Source organism: Nomascus leucogenys, chromosome 22a (genome assembly GCF_006542625.1).
Source record: "Nomascus leucogenys isolate Asia chromosome 22a, Asia_NLE_v1, whole genome shotgun sequence".
NCBI lineage: Eukaryota > Metazoa > Chordata > Mammalia > Primates > Hylobatidae > Nomascus > Nomascus leucogenys.
In genome coordinates, this window is record NC_044402.1 from 118913943 (window position 1) to 118936655 (window position 22713).

Genomic DNA, 22713 nt, shown 5'->3' on the forward strand with positions numbered 1-22713 from the left:
TAGTATGTGCAACACAGACTTGTAGCTCAGAGGTCGCATGCTGTTTCAAATTCTTGGGATATACATGTTACTTTTTTAAAAGAAGTGGTATATCAGACACCTGAAGGTCAAGTCTCTCTGTGCCACCAACAAACTCTCGTGACCTTGAGCCCCTCCTCTCAGTTCCTCGTCGGTAGAAGAGATACCTCACAGTGGCTGTGCGATCACCAAATAGGAACTACATGTGGCATTATTTATCTTTTGCCCTTGTGTGAAAAAATGTAGTCTTGCCGGTTGAAAGTTTCTTCCAGCTATAGGAAAATGGTTTAAAAATACGTGGAATAATAAGAAATTATTGTTCAGCCAGGCGCAGGGGCTCATTCCTGTAATCCCAGCACTTTTGGAGGCCAAGGCAGGAGCATCGCTTGAGGTCAAGAGTTCAAGCCCAGCCTGGGCAACGTAGTGAGACCCTGTCTTTGTATATAAATAAATAAGTAGGCCGGGCACAGTGGCTCATGCCTGTAATCCCAGCACTTTGGGAGGCCAAGACAGGTGGATTGCTTGAGGTCAGGAGTTCGAGCCCAACCTGGGCAACATGGTGAAACCCCATCTCTACTAAAAAATATAAAAATTATCTGGATGTGGTGGTGGACACCTGTAATCCCAGCTACCAGGGAGGCTGAGGCAGGAGAATTGCTTGAACCCAGGAGGTGGAGGTTGCAATGAGCCGAGATCACGCCACTGCACTCCAGCCTGGGTGACAGAGTGAGACTCCATCTCAAAAAAAATGAATTAATTAAAATAAAATGTTTGTTTCTTAAGCCATGTCATTCTGGAAGCAGTTTCCACCAGGTGAAGCAGTCACAGTGACAGAGAAAAAAATAGGGAGTCTCAGTCTGTTTTTTATTGCTATAACAGAATACCACAGACTGAATAATGTTTATTTGACTCACGTTCTGGGGACTGGGAAGTCCAAGAGCGTGGCACCAGCATCTGGCAAGGGCCTTTGTGCCCTTTCCAGTCATTCTGTAGCAAAAGGCAGAAGGGCAAGAGAGGGCCAGACTCACTTTTTTTTTTTTTTTTTTTTTTTTTTTTTTTTTTTTTTTTTTTTTTTTTTTTTTTTTTTTGAGACGGAGTCTCGCTCTGTCACCCAGGCTGGAGCGCGCCCAGCTGGAGTGCAGTGGTGCGATCTCACCTCACTGCAAGCTCTGCCTCCTGGGTTCACGCCATTCTCCTGCCTCAGCCTCCCGAGTAGCTGGGACTACAGGCGGCCGCCACCATGCCCAGCTAATTTTTTTGTTTTTGTATTTTTAGTAGATATGAGGTTTCACTGTGTTAGCCAGGATGGTCTCAATCTCCTGACCTCGTGATCCGCCCACCTCAGCCTCCCAACGTGCTGGGATTACAGGCATGAGCCACCATACCTGGCCCAGACTCACTTTTTTAACAGCCCCTCTTGTGGATAACAAACCAACTTCCCCTATAACAACATGAATCCATTCATAAAGGCAGAGTCCTCATGGCCTAATCACCTGTTACCGTCACAGTGGCAATTAAATTTCAACATGTGGCCAGGCATGGTGGCTCACTCCTGTAATCCCAGTACTTTGGGAGGCCAAGGTAGAAGGATCACTTGAGCCCAGAAGTTGAAGGCTGCAGTGAGCCATTGTATCAGTGCACTGTAGCCTGGACTACAGAGTAAGACCCTGCTTCCGAAACAATAATAATAATAATAATTGTAAATTTTGGCTGGGTGTGGAAAAATTAGCCAGGCATGGTGGTGCATGCCTGTAGTCCTAGCTACTCAGGAGGCTGAGGCAGGAGAATCGCTTGAACCCAGGAGATAGAGGTTGCAGTGGGCTGAGATTGTACCACTGCATTCCAGCCTGGACAACAGAGTAAGACTCCGTCTCAAAAATAATAATAATAATAATAAATTTTAACATGAGTTTGCGAAAGGACATTCAAACCATAGCAGAAGGTATAAAAGGGGTTCTTGGTTTTTTGGGTTTTTTTGTTTTTGTTTTCATTTAATTCAAAAACCTGGAAAGTAGCCAGCAGTAGGTTCTGGTTTGGGGGAAAAGACATGTAGAGTATACAACCTTCTGGACACCAGTATTAATAGCTAGCTAAGATTTCATTATTGACTGTCCTTTGCCTTAAGAGCTGGCTATGCACTGAGTAATTTTAAAGCATACAAGATCAGCAGACAAACAGATCAGTTCCCAAGAGTCCTGGTTTTTTCTCTTTATTCACCTGGGTTAGTGGCTCAGCCTGTACTTAGGTTGGTAACTAACAATCTGTTCTCTCACTTGACATTTGGCATCCTTTTGCTCTCTTGAAAACAAAACATGATTAAGTACAATGTAGGATCTGGAGAACAGAGAACATATTAAGGGTGTAATCAAGTCCTAAAAAAGGATGAGCTTTGATTAAAGATTCTCGGCCAGGCACAGTGGCTCATGCCTATAATCCCAGCACTTTGGGAGGACAAGGTGGGCAGATCATCTGAGGTCAGGAGTTCAAGACCAGCCTGACCAACATGGAGAAACCCTGTCTCAACTAAAAATACAGAAAAAAATTAGCCGGGCATGGTGGCACATGCCTGTGATCCCAGCTACTTGGGAGGCTCGGGCAGGAGAATCACTTGAACCTGGGAGGCGGAGGTTGTGGTGAGCTGAGATCGCGTCATTGCACCCTGGCCTGGGCAAAAAAAGATTCTCATCTCAGTTTTGTGACTTGTTTGGTGACTAAATCCACTTCCCCTCTGTCTCTACTTTCCCATCCACCAAATGAAAGTTAGGAAGAATGCCAACTTAGGAAGAGCTTGGCAAGTGCAGTACTTAAAAAATAATGAAATTATCATGGCCTTTGAATTAACGTATTTGGTTTTGTTTTGTTTTTATTTTCTAGTTATTAAAGAGGGTGTACGGGAGTTTCTTGGTAAATCCAGAATCAGGTATGTAGTCATGTGAGCAACTATGGAATGACATGGGAAGAGAGGTGTCCTTTTTATGTTATGCTTTTTTTACCCAAAGGATTTCATTTAAATATTATTACAAATATTTCTGCATGAGCCCATTCCTAATTTTCAACTGCCTCCATAAAGATAGCTTTTAAGGGGCTTTGCTTTATCCAATATGGAACACAGTAGGGGTACAAAATTGATGTATGGCATTTTTAACATTTACTCGATGGGGCCACATGACTCTTACTTAATCTTTCAGCCAGAGGGCCACATTTGTTTGTTCATGGTAATTAAAATGGCTTTGAAAAGAATGAGCAAACATTGATTCCCGCCCTCAGCCCTTAGTAACCTTTTTCTGCACACTACATATTTGGAGAAAGAAGAGGAATATTCACCACACTATTCTTGTGATTTCAAGTAATAAAAATCAGACCCTTTCTTAATCCAGTCTTCTAATAGGTTGTCTCAACATTCATGGCCAGAGGAATTGAAAGGCACCGTGTCATCCTTCAATAGAACAGCTATGTTATACTGCTTTAAAGGAGGTTTAAAGTGGAAAAACTGAACAGCCTTTTTACCCTGTGATTCAGTGGCATGTCTCAGATTCTGAGGCATTTAGCAGGACCCCAAAGTGAGAACCAGGTAGTAAGACTATTGGAACATAATATTTTTTACTCAACTATTACAACTTTGGTACCTTGATTAGAAAAGTCTTCTAAGAAGGAAGTTCTCTGTCACTCTTAACAGCAGTTACTTGTGCTAGCTTATTTCATCACCTCACGTATTTTTTCAGACAGTCTCATTCTGTTGCCCAGGCTGGAATGCAGTGGTACAGTCATAGCTCACTGCAGCCTCCTCCAAATCCTGGGCTCAAGCAATCCTCCTGCTTTAGCCTCTCCAGTAGCTGGAACCTACAGGCACATGCCACCATACCCAACTAATTTTTTTAGTATTTTGTAGAAACAGAGTCTCACTGTCTGCTGCCCAGACTGCCAAAACAGAGTAAGGAGGTCTCAAACTCCTAGCCTCAAGCAATCTACCCACCTCAGCCTCCGCCTCCCAGAGAGTTGGGATTACAGGCATGAGCCACCATACCCAGCACCATTTTTTTTTTTAATCTCCAAATTGGCGGGATGAATGTGTCACAGAAATAAAAGCCAAGATAACACTGTAGGCTTTTGGCGAAATCAAGGTGTTAAAAGAAAGAAACAGATCTAGAACAGAAAAATCATGTCCAAAGTCTTGGGCATGCTTGTCACAGCCAACATCCTGACATGGAAAGTTTATATTTCTGTCCCTGGGCCTCCTTCTACCTCCCACTAAATCATAGACATTGCCAGATTGCAGACCCTATCTTCATACAAGTGTGAAATGTAAAAGTGTGTGAAAGTAGTGTCTCAACCAGGTGCAGTGGCTCACACCTGTAATCCCAGCACTTTCGGGAGGCCAAGGTGAGTGAATTGCTTGAGCCCAGGAGTTCAGGACCAGCCTGGGCAACATAATGAGACACCTGTCTCTACAAAAAATACAGAAATTAGCCAGGCATGGTGGCAGCCACCTGTAATACCAGGTACTCAGGTGGCTGAAGCACGAGAATCGCTTGAACCCAGGAGGCCGAGATTGCGCCACTGACCTCCAGCCTGGGCGACAGAGCAAGATTCAGTCTCAAAAAAAAGACAGTAGAATCTCTCCTCTTCTTTTTTAATGGGTTTACCTAGGCACGTTTGGAAAACTCAGCAAGTCATACTAGATTTTTACTTCTCTTCATCCTCAGTATATTCTGTTCATCATGTTAGAAGCCTTACTTAAAGACAGACTTTACCTTAGCTATAGTTTTATTTGCTTTTATTTGGCTTCCTAAAACTAGCAAACCTCAGCTCTAAATCTTTTTTAATCTAACCTCGTAAGCTGTGTGCCTATTTGGTTTTCAAGTACCCAAAATGGAATGATGATTGATATTTAATACTGGAGTGCCAAAAATGTGCTAAGCATTATCTAGAGCAAAGATTTAGCCCATCCTGCCGAAGAGCCCATGCTCAACAAAAAATACAGACCTCAGCCGGGCGTGGTGGCTCACGCCTGTAATCCCAGCACTATCGGAGGCCAGGGCGGGTGGATCACCTGCAGTCAGGAGTTCAAGACCAGCCTGACTAACATGGAGAAGCCCCGTCTCTACTAAAAGTACAAAATTAGCCAGGCATAGTGGCGCATGCCTGTAATCCCAACTGCTTAGGAGGCTGAGGCAGGAGAATCGCTTGAACCTGGGAGGCAGATGTCGTGGTGAGCCAAGATCGTGCCATTGCACTCCAGCCTGGGCAATAAGAGCAAAACTCCATCTCAAAAAAAAAAAATAATAATAATACAGATCTCAGGAATGCTTTTGGGAAAAAATGAAATAGTAATGAGGTTTCAGATACTTGGAAGTGTGAAAGCCATACAGTTCTGGTGAAGTTATTCCCGTCAGTTGCCTAGAATACAAAATGATCCTCAGTGTTACACAAATATTCTTGCAAAAACATCTCTAGGCCGTTTGACACTTATTAATCATTTGATTCTATAATCAAGTGTTCCAGCCGGCTTCTGGGAATTCATAGTGAACATGCTGTAAAGACGCAGGTCATCCAACGGTTTCAGTCCATGTCCTGCACCCGTATTGATGACCTGTCATGTTCCACATACTTTAAGTATTGTACATTCTTTTAATGCTCACAACAGTCTCCCCTATCTCCACACCCCCTCCCCGGCTCCTTTTTCTTTTTCTTTTTTTTATCTTTTTTTTTTTTTTTTTGAGACAGAATTTCACTCTTGTTGCTCAGGCTGGAGTGCAGTAGCGCGATCTCAGCTCATTACAACCTCCACCTCCCAGGTTCAAGCAATTCTCCTGCCTCAGCCTCCAGAGTACCTGGGACCACAGGCGTGCACCACCACACCCAGCTAATTTTGTATTTTTAGTAGAGACGGGGTTTTGCCATATTGGCCAGGCAGGTCTCGAACTCCTGACCTCAGGTGATACACCCACCTTGGCCTCCCAAAGTGCTGGGAATACAGGCTTGAGCCACTGTGCCCAGCCCACCCTACCCCTCCCCCGCTTTTTTTTTTAACAGATGAGGGAATTAACAGGTCAGGCAATTTTTTTTTTTTGGAGTTGGAGTCCCGCTCTGTTGTGCAGTGGTGCAATCTCAGCTCACTGCAACCTCCACCTCCTGGGTTCAAGTGATTCTCCTGCCTCAGCCTCCCAAGTAGCTAGGATTACAGGCGCCCACCACCACGCCTGGCTAATTTTTGTGTTTTTAGTAGAGACAGGGTTTTGCCATGTTGGCCAGACTGCTCTCAAACTCCTGACCTCAGGTGATCTGCCCACCTCAGCCTCCCAAAATGCTGGGATTACAGGTGTAAGCCACCACACCCAGCAGTTTTTTTAAGGTCACAAAATGACAAGACTAGGATTTGGACCCAGTTCTGTTCGACTCAAAATAGAGTGCCCTACACTTATGTGTCATGCTGCATTTGGCAAGTCACATCACTTCTTTGAATCTCCTTTTCCCTCTGTAAAACAGTAACCTTATCTAGCCTGCAGACTTCACAGCATGGTTATGGAGATCAAATGAAGTAAAATGTTTTAAAAATTTTACAATGTATACCAATAAAAGCTATTGGGGAGGTATATATATGAACAGATAGTTGGTTTTTCTACCATGCCTCCTCATAAAGAGTTTGCAGTGGCACGTAGAAGGGTTTATCTTATTATCACAAAGCCACCCATTTGCTGGCCGTAGTGATACTTGGCACATTAAACTATCAGAGAAATATATGTGGCTCCTTTACAACTGTGTCTGGAAGGGTACATTTCCAATCAGAGTTCCCAGGTTCTGACTTTCTCCCATTACATATTTGTAATTAGTCATCTTTGATACTGATTCAAATTTTTGATTAACATTAATTATATATATTTACAAGAATCTTATAAAAATTAAGATTTTATTTCACCTCATTTTGCCCTGTGAGGTAGATGGAAATAGACTATATTCTACCCAGGTTAAAAATACAGACAATGAGACAAAGTAAAATGTCAATAGAACCTGAAAAAAAATTTTTTTAATTGCCTCTAGTCTCTGTTTACTTGGTAGAGATAGTATGCTGCTTTTTTTTTTTTTTTTTTTTAATGTAACTGCTGGGTGGTTTTTTGTTTCCTGTTTTTTTTCTCCCTCCAGGATACAATGTCTCTTTGCTATACGACCTTGAAAATCTTCCGGCATCCAAGGATTCCATTGTGCATCAAGCTGGCATGTTGAAGCGAAATTGTTTTGCCTCTGTCTTTGAAAAATACTTCCAATTCCAAGAAGAGGGCAAGGAAGGAGAGAACAGGGCAGTTATCCATTATAGGGATGATGAGACCATGTGAGTATAGAATTTGGTCCTGAAGCCTGGATATGGCTGCCACATCACCATGGCACTTACTGAAAGAAATACGGCTTGGTCAGACTTTCAGCTGTATTGCGTGAAAATGTTTTTCTCATAAAATGTCTTAAGCCAGGAAGTAGATGATAGGGCAGAAATCAGCCACTCCTCCTACTGTCCAGATACTGATTGCTGACAGATGGTGGAAAGAGAATCCAATGCTTTCCTTTAAGGCACCACTGTTCTGAGTCATGTTTAAGAGTATAGCCTGGATAATGAGCAGGCAGGGTGACCATAGGTTCCATGTTATATTTACAAGTCAATAAAATCTACTTCTGATAATTTCCATCTGCTGCCTCTCTTAGGGCATTCATTTTGTGCACTGACTTTGTTGACCATAAATATCTCATTTGGCACACCTTTATATTATGATTTAAGAGATTTATGACTTTAGCCTTCTGATGCACTTGTAGATCAAGTTATTAACAAAACCCCATTCTGATTCTATACTTATCTTCATGGATTTTGTTCCCCTCAGGTATGTTGAGTCTAAAAAGGACAGAGTCACAGTAGTCTTCAGCACAGTGTTTAAGGATGACGACGATGTGGTCATTGGAAAGGTGTTCATGCAGGTATGGAGCAGACATCTTGGGGGAAAACCATGCATGGCAACTTATACCTTTGCACCCAAACATACAATGAGTGTAGGAAAGAGATCTAGCAGCTCTACTGATGGTAGAATTTTTTTTTTTTTTTCGAGACGGAGTCTTGCTCTTGTTGCCCTGGCTGGAGTGCAATGGCGCGATCTCGGCTCACCGCAACCTCCACCTCTCGGATTCAAGCGACTCTCCTGCCTCAACCTCCCAAGTAGCTGGGATTATAGGCATGCGCCACCACACCCAGCTAATTTTGTATTTTTAATAGAGACGGGGTTTCTCCATGTTGGTCAGGCTGGTCTCAAACTGCCTACCTCAGGTGATGCCCGTCTCGGGCTCCCAAAGTGCTGGGATTACAGGCATGAGCCACCACGCCCAGCCTTGACGTTAGAATTTGTTGAAGATTTAATAGACAACTCCCACAAAACTTAGTGAATGTTTTTTGTTGCTGCTGCTGTTGTTGTTTTGAGGTGGAGTCTCGCTCTGTCGCCAGGCTGGAGTGTAGTAGCACGATCTCAGCTCACTGCAACCTCTGCTTCCTGGGTTCAAGTGATTCTCCTGCCTCAGCCTCCTGAGTAGCTGGGATTACAGGCACGCGCCACCACGCCCAGCTAATTTTTGTATTTTTAGTAGAGATGAGGTTTCACCATGTTGGCCAGGATGGTCTCAATCTCCTGACCTCATGATCCGCCCACCTCAGCCTCCCAAAGTGCTGGGATTGCAGGCATGAGCCACTGTGCCCAGCCTGATATTTTTTTTCTCAGTGGTTCTAGTTTTGCAGGACGGAACTAAAGGGTGAGTTGAGAATTAAACATTGTAACTATGAATGGATATTATGTATCCTTCCTACTGTGGAGTCTTTGACTTAAAACTTTGTCAGGTTTCCTAACCCTAACCTCTTGTGTTTCCTCAGATTTCTAGTAAGGTCTGCTCTTGGTTTGGTCCTAAGGTCTTTTCAGAATGGACTGTATAGCCAATTATTTGGTAGTAGATAACGCATTAACAGGTAGAGTTGTTGAACTGACAGACTGAGCCTGAGTTTGGATGGGTCACCATAGAGTACTTCCCTCACAAGAAGCTCATCTTAAGAAGAGTCATGAGAGGCCAGGCGCGGTGGTTGACGCCTGTAATCCCAGCACTGTGGGAGGCCGAGGTGGGCGGATCACGAGGTCAAGAGGTCGAGACCATCCTGGCCAACATGGTGAAACCCCGTCTCTACTAAAAAAATACAAAAAATTAGCCGAGTGTGGTGACAGGCACCTGTAATCCCAGCTACTTGGGAGGCTGAGGCAGGAGAATTGCTTGAACCCGGGAGGCGGAGGTTGCAGTGAGCCAAGATCGCGCCATTGCACTGCAGCCTGGGCAAAAAGAACGAAACTCCGACTCAGAAAAAAAAAGAGAGTCCTGAGAGTTAGCAGGGCATTTTGTAATTGGATTTTTGGTGTAGTTGCATTCAGGTCGTTGTGTACCAGTCTGCTGGCCAGTTAGTTGCTGGCTCTAGGATGGACATGAGAGTTCATTGGTCAAGTGACATTCAGGTTGGTTTCTTCTGAGATGGCTCAGCATTCAAAATCTAGTACAATGGTAAAATTTTTTGAAAACGTTACTACCTTCATTCTGTTCCTTGGCAGGGTGGTAAGGGTTTTTAAATTCTGAAGCAGAATCTTTTTGCCAAATAGAGTTGAAAGACAGCTGTGCTTAACGGTAAAGATACTTTGCATAGCCTTCTAAGTGGCTAGGGAAATCTTCAAAAGTGATATTCTCAATTGCTCCGTCCCTAGTGGCTTTTGTATTTTGGCTAATTAATCAGAAACTCTAGTTTGGGAGTCACTATACAGAAAAATTGGAATATTGACACTTCAGCATTTGCTAGTGCTGAACTTGATGAAAGAATATATAAATATACATGTATCTCTTGGGTCCTAAAAGTAAGCCTCTAGATAGGCATTTCATGTGTTTTTATGCAGAATTGACAGGGGAATTAAATGCAGTAGCTCAGAAATTGGGCTAAATCCAGAGTAACAAAACTAACTTTAAAAGCTCTGAAGTATATATTTAGATTTGGCTGGTTTTTTACCAATCTTATTCCATTTTATTGCAGGAAACAACTTATTTTTATACTTTAAACAGATGTTATCTTGGAGAGTGTACCAGAGATTTGTTCCTTAGGAGAATTTTGTGTATTCTTTTTTGGCATATGAATTTAAATGCCTCCTTCAGGGTACCTGTGGTAGGGCACTTACCTAAAAGGAAAGACAAAGCCTCTTTTGCATTTTGGCACTAACAGGATCTCTGGATAGTAACTGGCCTGGTGCAGTGCTAGACTCGGGAAGTCATCTGCCCTGCCACCCTTTCCAGATTCAGAGGCTGAGGTAATTTGTTGGAAATGACAGTGGAAAACTGGACTTTTGCTGGAGTTTCCCAAAAAATAAACAGAACTTTTTCCTAGGCCTGGAATTGTAAATTTCTAGGAAAAAGAATGAGGGACACCTGGCACAGAAAGTTGTACCCTGAGAACACTGTTTGAAGTTCCTCGTGGTCACTAGTCTACTTGTTGCCAGCCTTTGTGGCCTTTCACTTCCAGCATGCACATCTAGCCTGATCAGAATTCAAGTCTTGCTTTTGTCATTTGGCAAGCAGGCTCTGAGGGATGCTTTCTGCCTCTCAGAAAAAGACAGGAAATGTATTCCTCCACTCTTACGGATGTCTTACTGCTAATGGTATGGGCATATCAGCTGAGTACTGGAGAATGTCTGACACAAGCCATCATTTCAACACTTATTCCATGAAAAGCAGTAGGACCAGTAATTATGCTTTTGGAGATTAGCTTATGGTGAACTAGAATTCTTTTCATATTATAAGATTTTAAAGTCAAGTTAGTAACTAAATAACCAGGAAAAGTTAAGTGGAAACCACTGGTTTTTATATGTTCAGGGACAGAGACACAAGCATCTGCCTCTTAGGCAGTTGTAAAGATGTATTTTGAGGGCCCTTTCTGCCTATTTGCATGTGTGGGTATGTTTGTAGGATATTTTCCTGAACTGGGAACGATGAGTCCAAGTCAGTAATTTTGGTAGATATTGCCAAACTCTTCTCCATCAGGGTAGTAGCATTTTATCGTCTACCAGTGATGGAGAGGAGTGCCTGTTTTCCCAGAGTATGTTGTAAACTTTGGATTTCTCCTGATCTGATAGGTTAAAGGTGGTATCTGTGTCCACTTATGATGACATAAAAAGATGTTCTGAGGTCAGAACATCTTTTCTTATGTTACAGATCATTTGATTTTCTTATGAAGTGTCTCTTTATGTCCTTTACCCATTATTCTGTAGGGTCATTGAGCTTCTCAATTTCTTTACATACTAGGGAGAGTAGCCTTTCATCTGTGATTAAGAGTTGAAATATTTTCTCCAGTTTGTCATTGGACCGTGTTTTGTGGGGTTTTTTCCCGCATGTGGAAGTTTGTTTTTACATAATCAAATTAATCAATCTTGCCTTTTATGGCTTCTAGATTTTGAGTTACAGGTAGAAAGCCCTTCCCTACTCAAAGGTTATAAAGAAATTTACCTATGTTATTTTCTGAGTATTTTTACAGTTACATATTTTATACATGATTTTTTCTTATTTGTTGAGAGCTCCTCTTGGTATATGGTATGAAAGAATGATCTTTTTTTCTAAGTGGCTATCCAGTGGCCCCAGTAGCAATTATTTCCTTTTTTACACCCCTAATTTAAGATGCTACCTTTATCATATGCTAAATTCCTTGTATATATTTGGATTTATTCCGAACTTCCTATGATAAATAGTACTTTGGAAGAGAGAAATAGTCTAATGCTCAAAAGACATCCTTGCCAGAAGGAGAGTAAAAAGGCAATATTGCTGGATTACGTATAACAAAGATGCCAATGAAGATGGAGGGCTGTTTGGGTGTGTTTGTTTGTTTAAGTTTTATTTAGGAGAGAGAACCGAGGAGAAGCAAAGACATCAAAGAAGCAAAGAATAGTCCCAGTCAGGCACAGTGGCTCACGCCTGTAATCCCAGCACTTTGGGAGGCCTGGGCAGGTGGATCACTAGAGGCCAGTTTGAGACCAGCCTGGCCAACATGGTGAAACCCTGTTTCTACTTTAAAGGCCAAAAATTAGCCGGGAATGGTGGCACACGCCTGTAATCTCAGCTACTCGTGAGGCTGAGACATGAAAATCACTTGAACCTGGGAGGTGGAGGTTGCAGTGAGCCAAGATCACGCCACTGCACTCCAGCCTAGGTGACAGAGTGAGACCCTGTCTCAAAAAAGAAAGAAAGAATAGGCCCAAGCCAGAAACGTGTCGTTGACCGAGTCTTAAATATGTTATTTTCCATATACAAAACTAATGAATGCTAATAAGTCACCACTGGTTTATAAATACCCCATCTCATTGTGAATACCACATGTACCTGTGAATTGGAGCCTTGGAGACACTTAACAAACACAAGAAAATGCCAACAGTTACATATCTGTTCCGTTTAATTCCTTAAGACTGAAAAGTAAAACCAGTAGAAGTTAAAAGGCTTCTTAACCCCTTTGTAGAATAAAAAATGTTTTCTAGAGAAGGGCGATTTTAGAAGCTTTGCTCTAGAAATTTCCATTTGGGATAATCTTGACTCCTTCCCTTCCTTTGCAGATGTTTTTCCTTCGGGAAACAAAATCTGTTCAAAAGGGGACTAACTTAACCCAGCTTATGGTCATTTCTTTCCCTACTTAAAGCTTGGTAGTGTTAGCATGAGAGGCGGTTTGTGAAATAGGTGAGGTCCCAGGCTGGGCCCCAATGCTCCTCAGCCATCATCTTTCTTTTGCCACTAATTGGCAAGAGGGCTTGCTAATCAGTGTGTATTCTTCCTGCCTGCAACTGGAAACAGCCCTTGCCTATTCCTGTACAGTGTGATGACACTAAACCAGCTAGGGTAGAAGCACTTGCTTTCTCTCAGCAAGGCATGTGCTGCATAGCCTCTTTGAAAGACAGAAGAATAAATTACAAAGATAAATTAAGCAGGATCTTTGATTTGAACTCATAACCTGGTAAGGGAGCCAGATGCATTAATGAATAGTACAATGTCCTAGTAGAGGTTTGTAGAACAGACATGGCAGCTCCAGCAAGAAAGCAGTACCTGCCTGGGTTTGTTGGAGATGGTATTAGGAGGCGGTATTTGAGCAGCAGTAGAAGGGCACTGCAGGCCACATGGCTGTGTAACCATGCCTTCAGAACTCCTAAAACAAGAGACCTTGGAGAGTCCTTGGCTGCATCCTCCTGCTATCTATCATCTTGGAAGGCCCACTTGATGATTTTGGATCATCCAGTTTTACTGGCATTGCTAGAAAATCTACTTCTGTTCTTGCAGATCTGGCTGAGAGAGGGAAGCCTTGTATTACTTGTCTATTTACATAGGAATGTATGGACTGTAGAAGCTTCAGGTTTGGAGATTGGAACATAGAAGGAAGGGCTTCCTTTATGAGCACCAAGACAACTCAGCTTCTTTCATTCCATTGTCTTCTGTCCCCAAGAAGAGCTTAAGTTTGCTCTAAAGATTTTATTGATGAATTCTAAATAGCAACAAGATCCTCAGTGAAAAAAGACTCATGCAAAGTCCCAGAGCCCAGAGAAAGTATGGTAGTTTATCACCTATGATGGTGCAAGGGAAAAGGATTATCACTACTTTTCATCACATTTTGAAGATCTGACTTATTAAGTACTTTGCAGTCTCTCCCGTTTGAATCTGAAGTGTAGTGGTAGCAGCTAGCACTTGTAATATTTCAGGTTTGGTGTAGTTTATTTTTAACCTCCTGCTGGTCTGGAGGGCTACAAAGGTCAAACCACATAGAACAAACCCCATAGCTTGAGTTGCCACTCATCTTATACCCACTTCTCTTCTGGTTGCTTTTGCTTTGTCTTGGCAGGAGTTCAAAGAAGGACGCAGAGCCAGCCACACAGCCCCACAGGTCCTCTTTAGCCACAGGGAACCTCCTCTGGAGCTGAAAGACACGGACGCCGCTGTGGGTGACAACATTGGCTACATTACCTTTGGTGAGCAGGGTATACTTGCTGCTTTCGTGCGGCTTTAATGAGTTCACACAGCAGAATACCTAAATCTGCACAGAACCTTGGTTAACATTTTAAGGTAGGCAAATGCAGGCATACCAAGTTGTTCCTGTTGCCATTGCAGTAAAGGAGGGATGTAGAGTTGAGGCTGGGTGTGGTGTCTCACGCCTGTAATCCTAGCACTGTGGGAGGCCAACACGGGCAGATCACCTGAGGTCAGGAGTTCAAGACCAGCCTGGCCAACGTGGTGAAACACTCCGTCTCTACCAAAAAAATACAAAAAAATTAGCTGGGCGTGGTGGTCTGCGCCTGTAATCCCGGCTACTCGGGAGGCTGAGGCACAAGAATCCCTTGAACCCAGGAGGCGGAGGTTGCAATGAGCTGAGATCACACCATTGCACTCCAGCCTGGATGACAGAGTGAGACCTTGTCTCAAGAAGAAAAAAGAAAAGAGTTAAGGTTAGGCTGGGCACAGTGGCTTATGCCTGTAATCCCAGCACTTTGGGAGTCCGAAGTTGGTGGGTCACTTGAGTCCAGGAGTTTGGGACCAGCCTGGATAACATGGTGCAACCTCATCTCTACAAAAAGCCAGGGACCAGGCGCAGTGGCTCACACCTGTAATCCCAGCACTTTAAGAGGCCAAGGCGAGCAGATCACTTGAGGTCAGGAGTTCGAGACCAACCTGGCCAACATGGTGAAACCACATCTCTACTAAAAATACAAAAATTAATTGGACATGGTGGCATGTGCCTATAGTCCCAGGTACTCGGCCAGGCGAGGCATGAGAATTGCTTAAACCTGGGAGGTGGAGGTTGCAGCAAGCCGAGATCGTCCTGCTGCGCTCCAGCCTGGGAGACTGTCTCAAAAAAAAGATAGCTAGGCATGGTGGTGCATGACTGTAGTCATAGCTACTTGAGAGGCTGAGGTGGGAGGATCACTTGAACCCAGGAGGTTGAGGCTACAGTGAGCTGTGATGGCACCACTACACTCCAGGCTGGGTGGCAGAGTGAGACCCTGTCTCACCAAAAAAAGGAGTTAAGAAGAGAACCACCTAAGCAGCTAGATGGGGGTTCTCTGTCATTTGGCAATTCTTGGTTTTTTGCTTATTAAGCCCAAGCTCCAGCCATGATCCACTTACTCCACTTTTTCATGGAATAAATTCAGGTCTTCCTTCAGTTGCTCCAGCCTCATGCACTGGCTGATTATGATAACTTACAGTTTGGAATTAACAGCTTGTTGACACTGCACCCAATGCCACTGGAATGTCTCCTTTGTGAAATGTAATTTAATTCACCTCAGTGGTAAAGGTGAACCTGTTTATTGGTGATGAATCTGTTGATTTACCAAATTTCATTAAATCTAAACTATACACTTTTTTCTTTTTTCTTTCTCTCTGTCACCCAGGCTGGAGTGCAGTGGTGTGATCTCGGCTCACTGCAACCTCTGCTTCCCAGGCTCAAACAATTCTCGTGCCTCAGCTTCCCGAGTAGCTGGGACCACAAGCATGTGCCACCACACCCGGCTAATTTTTGTGTTTTTAGTAGAAACGTGTTTCCGGCCAGGCGCGGTGGCTCACGCCTGTAATCCTAGCACTTTGGGAGGCGGAGGCGGGCGGATCACGAGGTCAGGAGATCGAGACCATCCTGGCTAACACAGTGAAACCCCATCTCTACTAAAAATACAAAAACTTAGCCGGGCGTGGTAGTGGGTGCCTGTAGTCCCAGCTACTCGGGAGGCTGAGGCGGGAGAATGGCATGAACCCGGGAGGCGGAGCTTGCAGTGAGCCGAGATCACGCCACTGCACTCCAGCCTGGGCGACAGAGCAAGACTCCGTCTGAAAAAAACAAAAGAAACAGTTTCCATGTTGGCCAGGCTGATCTCAACTCCTGGCCTCAAGTGATCCACTCACTTCAGCCTCCCAAAGTGCTGGGATTACAGGCGTGTGCCACCGCGCCCAGCCAGCTATACCATTTTTTTCACGTTTTTGTCTTTGAAGCTGGGATGCATCTTACAATTCATGGCATGTCACAGTTTAATTGGCAGCATTTTTCTCTTGTGGTACATAAAATTATGGCAGACTTATAGTCATAAGCACCTTAGATTCTTTGAAATGTAGTTGTCTTCTATTGTGGTGTTCATTTACTTTCAGGCCGGGGCACACTGACACAGAAATTCCACACTTCCTTAGGAGGCATTCCTTTTCAACAAAAACTTCAGACAACTGATGGAGTTGTGCAGATAGTGAGTAGAGGAGGTGCAGCAGATAAAGACGATTCCAGAAAACCAGGGCAAGAGGGGCATGCAGGCCTGCTGTAGTGCAAAGGACTTTGTGATGAGCACACAGGTCTTTTTTTGAGATGGAGTCTTTCTCTGTCGCTCAGGCTGGAGTGCAGTGGCACCATCTTGGCTCACTGCAACCTCCACCTCCCGGGTTTAAGCGATTCTCCTGCCTCAGCCTCGTAAGTAGCTGAGATTACAGACACAGGCCATCGTGTGGCTAATTTTTATATTTTTAGTAGAAATGGGGTTTCACCATGTTGGCCAGGCTGGTCTCAAAACTCCTGATCTCAGATGATCAGCCTGCCTCGGCCTCCCAAAGTGCTGGGATTACAGGCGTGAGCCACCACGCCCGGCCTCACACAGGTCTTTAGGTGGCTGGTGCCACAGGGTGGACTTCAGTCAGGCCCAGTCAGAGCAGCTCCTCCTGCCTGGCCTATCATGAGGGTTCAGGTCCTTATACCTTATTGTCTGTTTTCACAGTGAGAATATGGGAAATTCTCTGGCATCTGTTTTCTGGGAAGGTTTACTCTATTTCAGCACCAAGGACCTAAGACAGGCAGCTGCATTTCCTAATCCTGATTCCTTAAGGTAAACTGTTATAGCCAGTTAGTGTGATCCTGGAGTGTGTCCAGCTATAGAGGCAAGAGCTAGTACATGTGTGGCAGACTGAAAATAGGTTTCAAAATGCACAGCTGCAGAATTCAGGAGTAGAATGAAGGCCTAGGGTCAAGCCCTGTTTTTCTTCATGGGCTCCTCCATTCACGCTCGTTGACACCTTTCCTGGCCATGCTGTTTAACTTCCATGTCAAGAAAAAACCCTGACAAAGCCTGGTAATACGAACACAAGTGGAGTGTACTTAAGCAGATAGGGAGTGACGTTCACTAGGCTGTTGTTCTTCCCCACCCTTTGGCATTCGTGTTGTGTCCTCACGCCTTGTTTGTGTCTTCCGCCTTCAGTGCTGTTCCCTCGTCACACCAATGCCAGTGCTCGAGACAACACCATCAACCTGATCCACACGTTCCGGGACTACCTGCACTACCACATCAAGTGCTCTAAGGTGAGGGGGGTGCCAGCATCTCAGCCTCTATGCTCTGGGTCTTTTCCTCCACCAGAACTCATGACAAAAAGTCATTCCATTCGTCTAGGCTGTGGATATTGACTCTTAGGTAGATAATTCTAGAGGCTTCAAGAAACCATGGTCTTTCCTCATCAAGCCACTGTCCCCCACCCCTCCCCGTAGCAGAGATGAATATTTGTTTCCAGAATTGCTCACCTTCCTGCTTCCCTGCAGGGCCTGGGTCAGTCCCAGGGTGTATGTTCCCAAACGCCCCTGATGACCTCTCTGATGAAAGCAAAGCTGTCTTTCTAGACCATGACTGTGCTTCAGTACCTGTTATGTTTGTTCCCAGGCCTATATTCACACACGTATGCGGGCGAAAACGTCTGACTTCCTCAAGGTGCTCAACCGCGCACGCCCAGATGCCGAGAAAAAAGAAATGAAAACAATCACGTAAGTTAGGCAGCACCCCAGCGACCACCTTCCTCTCCTGAGTCACCGAGAAGGAAGCAGTGCACGCTGGTGGCCTGGTCCTCCATGTGTCTGGGCACTGGCTACGTGTGAGGTCAGCAGGGCTAAGTAGATAAACCAAAGGTGGGATTCCAGGTTCTCACTGCCGTACAGACCAGGATGGGTTTCCTTGTTTCCGTATCTTTGTGAGCTATGAGAATGGCAGCTAGGAAATAAACAAAGTTTACCAAGAGACCGTTCTTTTTGGGCCTGAGTTATGAGGTCAGTCTTGTGCTTCTGGTGGTCTTTCTGGAGAGATGGAGTAAGTTGCTTAGGGACCTTTAATTGGGTAAATAGGCCTGAAACCACCCCACTAAGTGTTCTTTTTCCTGGTCCACTCTCAGCAGGATGTTTGCATGGAGAGGAAGGTTCTCTTTATCAGGGATAGAATTGAGGAGAGCCCTGATGGGCGCGGTGGCTCACACCTGTAATTCCAGCACTTTGGGAGGCTGAGACGGGTGGATCACGGGGTCAGGAGTTCAAGACCAGCCTGGCCAAGATGGTGAAACCCCAACTTTACTAAAAATACAAAAAAAATTAGCCTGTCGTGGTGGCAGGCGCCTGTAGTCCCAGCTACTCGGGAGGCTGAGGCAGAGAATTGCTTGAGCCCAGGAGGCAGAGGTTGCAGTGAGCCAAGATTGTGCCACTGCACTCCAGCCTGAGCAACAGAGTAAGACTTAGTCTCAAAAAAAAAAATTTTTTTTTTGGAGGAGAGCCGTAAATAGGGGTGTGGCTCTGCATGCAGGAAAGCAAGCATGGCCTAGAGCCTAGAGAGTTCCATCTTTGTGAAAGGTGCCAGACCTTGGTTCTTCTTCTGATGAAATTCAGGCAGTCCTGTCCTTAAGGTAATAGTGTTCATCTGCTGTTTTTCTTTGTTTGTTTTGGGTTTTGTTTTTGTTTTTTGGGTTTTTTTTTGGTGGGGGTGTTGAGGGAGACAGAGTCTTACTCTAGCTGGGACTTACTAGCTGGGACTGCAGGTGCACGCCACCACGGCCGCCTAATTTTTTGTATTTTAGTAGAGATGGGGTTTCACCGTGTTGCCCAGGCTAGTCTCGAACTTGTGAGCTCAGGCAATCCACCCACCTCGGCCTCCCATCTGCTGTCTTTTGTACCAGTTGAACTAAAAGTCTTGAGGTCATAAGCCTTTGTCACAGCCAGTGTATTTGCCAGCACCCCAGTACTGTTGTTGTTTTGTTTTGTTGTCTTGTTTTTGTTTTTTTGTTTTTTGAGATGGAGTTTCGCTCTTGGAGCACAAGCTGGAGTGCAGAGGCACAATCTTAGTTCACTACAACCTCTGCCTCCTGTGTTCAAGCAATTCTCTTGCCTCAGCCTCCCAAGTAGCTGGGACTACAAGCATGCGCCACTAAGCCTGGCTAATTTATTTGTATTTTTAATAGAGACAGGGTTTCACCACTTTGGCCAGGCTGGTCTTGAACTGCTGACCTCGTGATCCGCCTACCAGCTTCCCAAAGTGTTAGGATTACAGGCGTGAGCCACTGCGCCCAGCCCGGTACTCTGTGATCCCCAGCCTGGAGTGCAGTGGTGCAATCTTGCCTCACTGCAGGCTCAACCTCCTGGGCTCAAGCAATCCTCCCACCTCAGCCCCCCAGGTAGCTGGGACCACAGGCGTGCACCATCACAGCTGGTTAATTTTTGTATTTTTGTAGAGACAGGATTTCACCATATTGTCCAGGCTGGTCTCGAACTCCTGAACTCAAGTGATCCTCCCACCTCAGCCTCCCAAAATGTTGGGATAACAGACATGAGCCACCACACCTGGCGCATAACTCTACTCTTGAGGCAAAGTTTTAGTGGGTGTGGTATGCCTAGGGCTTTACACACTCTCTATTGCATTTGAGGGCTCTTCTACCAAGTTAGTTTCTGCTGCCGTTTGAAAGGATGAGAAAGATCCAAGGACTTGAGCAGTAGGTGAGGGTTTTCAGACATTCTCAAAAAGCAGTTTAAGGCCGGGTGCGGTGGCTCACGCTTGTAATCCCAGCACTTTGGGAGGCCGAGGCGGGTGGATCACCTGAGGTCAGGAGTTGGAGACCAGCCTGACCAACATGGAGAAACCCCATCTCTACTAAAAATACAAAATTAGCTAGGCATGGTAGTGCATGCCTGTAATCCCAGCTACTCTGGAGGCTGAGGCAGGAGAATCATTTGAACCTGGGAGGCAGAGGTTGCGGTGAGCTGAGATTGCACCATTGCACTCCAGCCTGGGCAACAAGAGTGAAACTCCGTCTCAAAAAAAAAAAAAAAGTTTAAGTCACCCCGACTTCTTTAAGCAAAGGCCTGTCTCTGTAGCAGCTCAGAGAGGAGTGTCCAAATGCCATGCAACGAAATGGCCGCATCGTTTCTTTCCTGCAGCTTCTTGGGCAGATCTTTAAATGGGCAAAGTGACCAACAAAGTGGGTGGGCAGGTGAGAGGATGTGCTTCCTGCCCCTCCAGAACCTGGTCTCCATCCTGGTGTCTACGTTTTTCCCTTTCCCTGCTTGCTCTACACAAGAGTACTTTTCTCACCAGGTACTTGTTTGGTGACCTGGAGTGTGAGGCAGCGAATTTCATGCTGCTTTCAGGGCCCAGTAGACAGGCAGTTCAGTAGAGGCCAAGAGGTAAACTGGCAGCCAGGTACAGTGAGAGGGAAGCCTGACCTGGCAGCCGGACTGGAAGGCTGGGCATCATAATAGTCTCAGGGCTGCTGGCGTCACCTTTGGCACTGGTAGCTGCTTGTGCATCCAGGAGGAAGGCCTGTCAGGCAGCTGCTGCCCGATTCCACAGCCAGCAGGCAGTCTTGGGAGTCCCTGCCCAGTGAGTGCACTTGTGTAGCAGGCAGGGATAGCTCCCTGTCCTAGTGAGAGACCCAGGAAAGGATGAATCCTTGAAATGAACAGACTGTTCATAAGCCTCCTCTCTGGGACTTAGAAAGAGCAACTTTGCCTTCTTCTGTGCTGCAGCTTCTCTTTGGCAGAGTTGGGCCCCAGAAAGGAGAAGCCGGAGACAAACAGCTGCACCCACCCTGAAAACCAGATTATGTTACTAATGGTGGGTAGGAGTTCAGTGACTCAGCTGTGGGCAGAAGCCAGGAACCCTCGATGGGCCACCCAGAATTAAACACTCATGAGCTTTTCATTTGGAGAGAAGGATAATAAGGTGTAGCTTCATTTTGGAATAAGCGATACATCCAAGGCAGGGAAAATGTAGAGCCCATGTTTTTGCCCTGATTTCCCATGTTCTCAGCTCTAGCGTCCAGGCTGCTTTCCCAGATACTGTTAGGTACCAGTTAGAGGCTCTGTCCTTGAGGACCACCTAGCCCGTCTGGAGAAATACTGGGTGGAACAGGACGCCACAATTCAGGAGCCTAGAACCAGGCAGGTGTTGTATAAGCCAGAGGAGGAGTCACCATGTGATAGCAGAAATACCTTTAGCCTTGGAAGTTCTGAGGATTGCTGTGAACCAGCCACCTGCCTTCATGGTGAGAGATGAAGGAACTGCTATCTGGGAACCCTGAGAGGTATACGCTGTGTAGGAGGAGCTGACAAATGAGGTAGTACTAAGAAGACAGTTGAGCCTAGTCGGAAATTCAGGTACATACTAGGCCATCCAGAAATTGTGGACAAGTGATTCTTCTATCTAACTTGGTACGTTGAATGTCCTTATGGGCTTAACACTGATATTCCCGGGCATCCAAAGTATCCAATAGGAAGGAAGAGCTGGTGAAACCATTCTGTGAAAGCCAGATTTTAGCCGACGTCCTGTGGTTCCAGTGCCTCTGCTTAAGGAATCTAGCCCTTTCCACCTCTCGTTTGGTGTTTCTTTGGGATCCCATCTAGTCTAGGAGTGTGGGGTGGGAGGAAAGGGCAGCCAGAAACTGACCTTCGCGCTTATCTCTCCTTTTGAAGGGGGAAGACGTTTTCATCCCGCTAATCTTGGGAATAAGAGGAGGAAGCGGCTGGCAACTGAAGGCTGGAACACTTGCTACTGGATAATCGTAGCTTTTAATGTTGCACCTCTTCAGGTTCTTAAGGGATTCTCCGTTTTGGTTCCATTTTGTACACGTTTGGAAAATAATCTGCAGAAACGAGCTGTGCTTGCAAAGACTTCATAGTTCCCAAGAATTAAAAAAAAAAAAAAAAAAGAATTCCACTTGATCAACTTAATTCCTTTTCTTTATCTTCCCTCCCTCACTTCCCTTTTCTCCCACCCTCTTTTCCAAGCTGTTTCGCTTTGCAATATATTACTGGTAATGAGTTGCAGGATAATGCAGTCTTAACTTGTTTTCTCCTAAGTATTTGAGTTCAAAACTCCTGTATCTAAAGAAATATGGTTGGGGTCATTAATAAAGAAAATCTTTCTATCTTACATGAGAATTTGCTGGGTTTCTGGACTGCGAGTCCAAAGTGAGAAGAGAAGGAAGGAAGGAAGAAGGATAGACCTATACGGCCCTTGAACCTGCAAACCTAAGCTGGGAAGCCCTAGTTTCAGGAGCCCATCAGGTTTAGGTCCTCACCTCCCCTAGAGGAGAGAATGGCTGGCCAGTGAGCTATATTTGAACTTTTTTTTTTTTCCCCCTGAGAGACAGGGTCATTACCTCCTGGGCTCAGGTGATCCTCCCACCTCAGCCTCCCAAGTAGCTGAGATTAGAGATGAGGTTTCGCCATCTTGTCCTGGCTGGTCTGAAACTTCTGGATTCAGGCAGTTTGCTTGCTTCAGCCTCTCAAAAGTGCTGGGATTATAGGCATGAGCTACGGAACCCAGCAGGCTATTAATACAAACTTACATGCTTCCTTAT

The 22713-nt window shown here is 45.1% G+C and overlaps 1 protein-coding gene across 1 annotated transcript in view; it reads left to right on the forward strand.

Annotated features, from left to right (window-relative positions):
• Positions 1–22283, forward strand: part of ARPC2 (actin related protein 2/3 complex subunit 2) — a 36655-nt gene extending 14372 nt beyond the window's left edge. The window contains exons 5-11 of the mRNA XM_030803030.1: positions 2893–2938; positions 7159–7345; positions 7884–7977; positions 13931–14057; positions 17310–17410; positions 17763–17863; positions 21824–22283. Coding sequence (XP_030658890.1) covers positions 2893–2938; positions 7159–7345; positions 7884–7977; positions 13931–14057; positions 17310–17410; positions 17763–17863; positions 21824–21848 — 681 coding nt within the window. The 3' untranslated portion in view covers positions 21849–22283. The remainder of the gene's footprint in view (positions 1–2892; positions 2939–7158; positions 7346–7883; positions 7978–13930; positions 14058–17309; positions 17411–17762; positions 17864–21823) is intronic.
• The last annotated feature ends 430 nt before the right edge of the window (positions 22284–22713 follow it).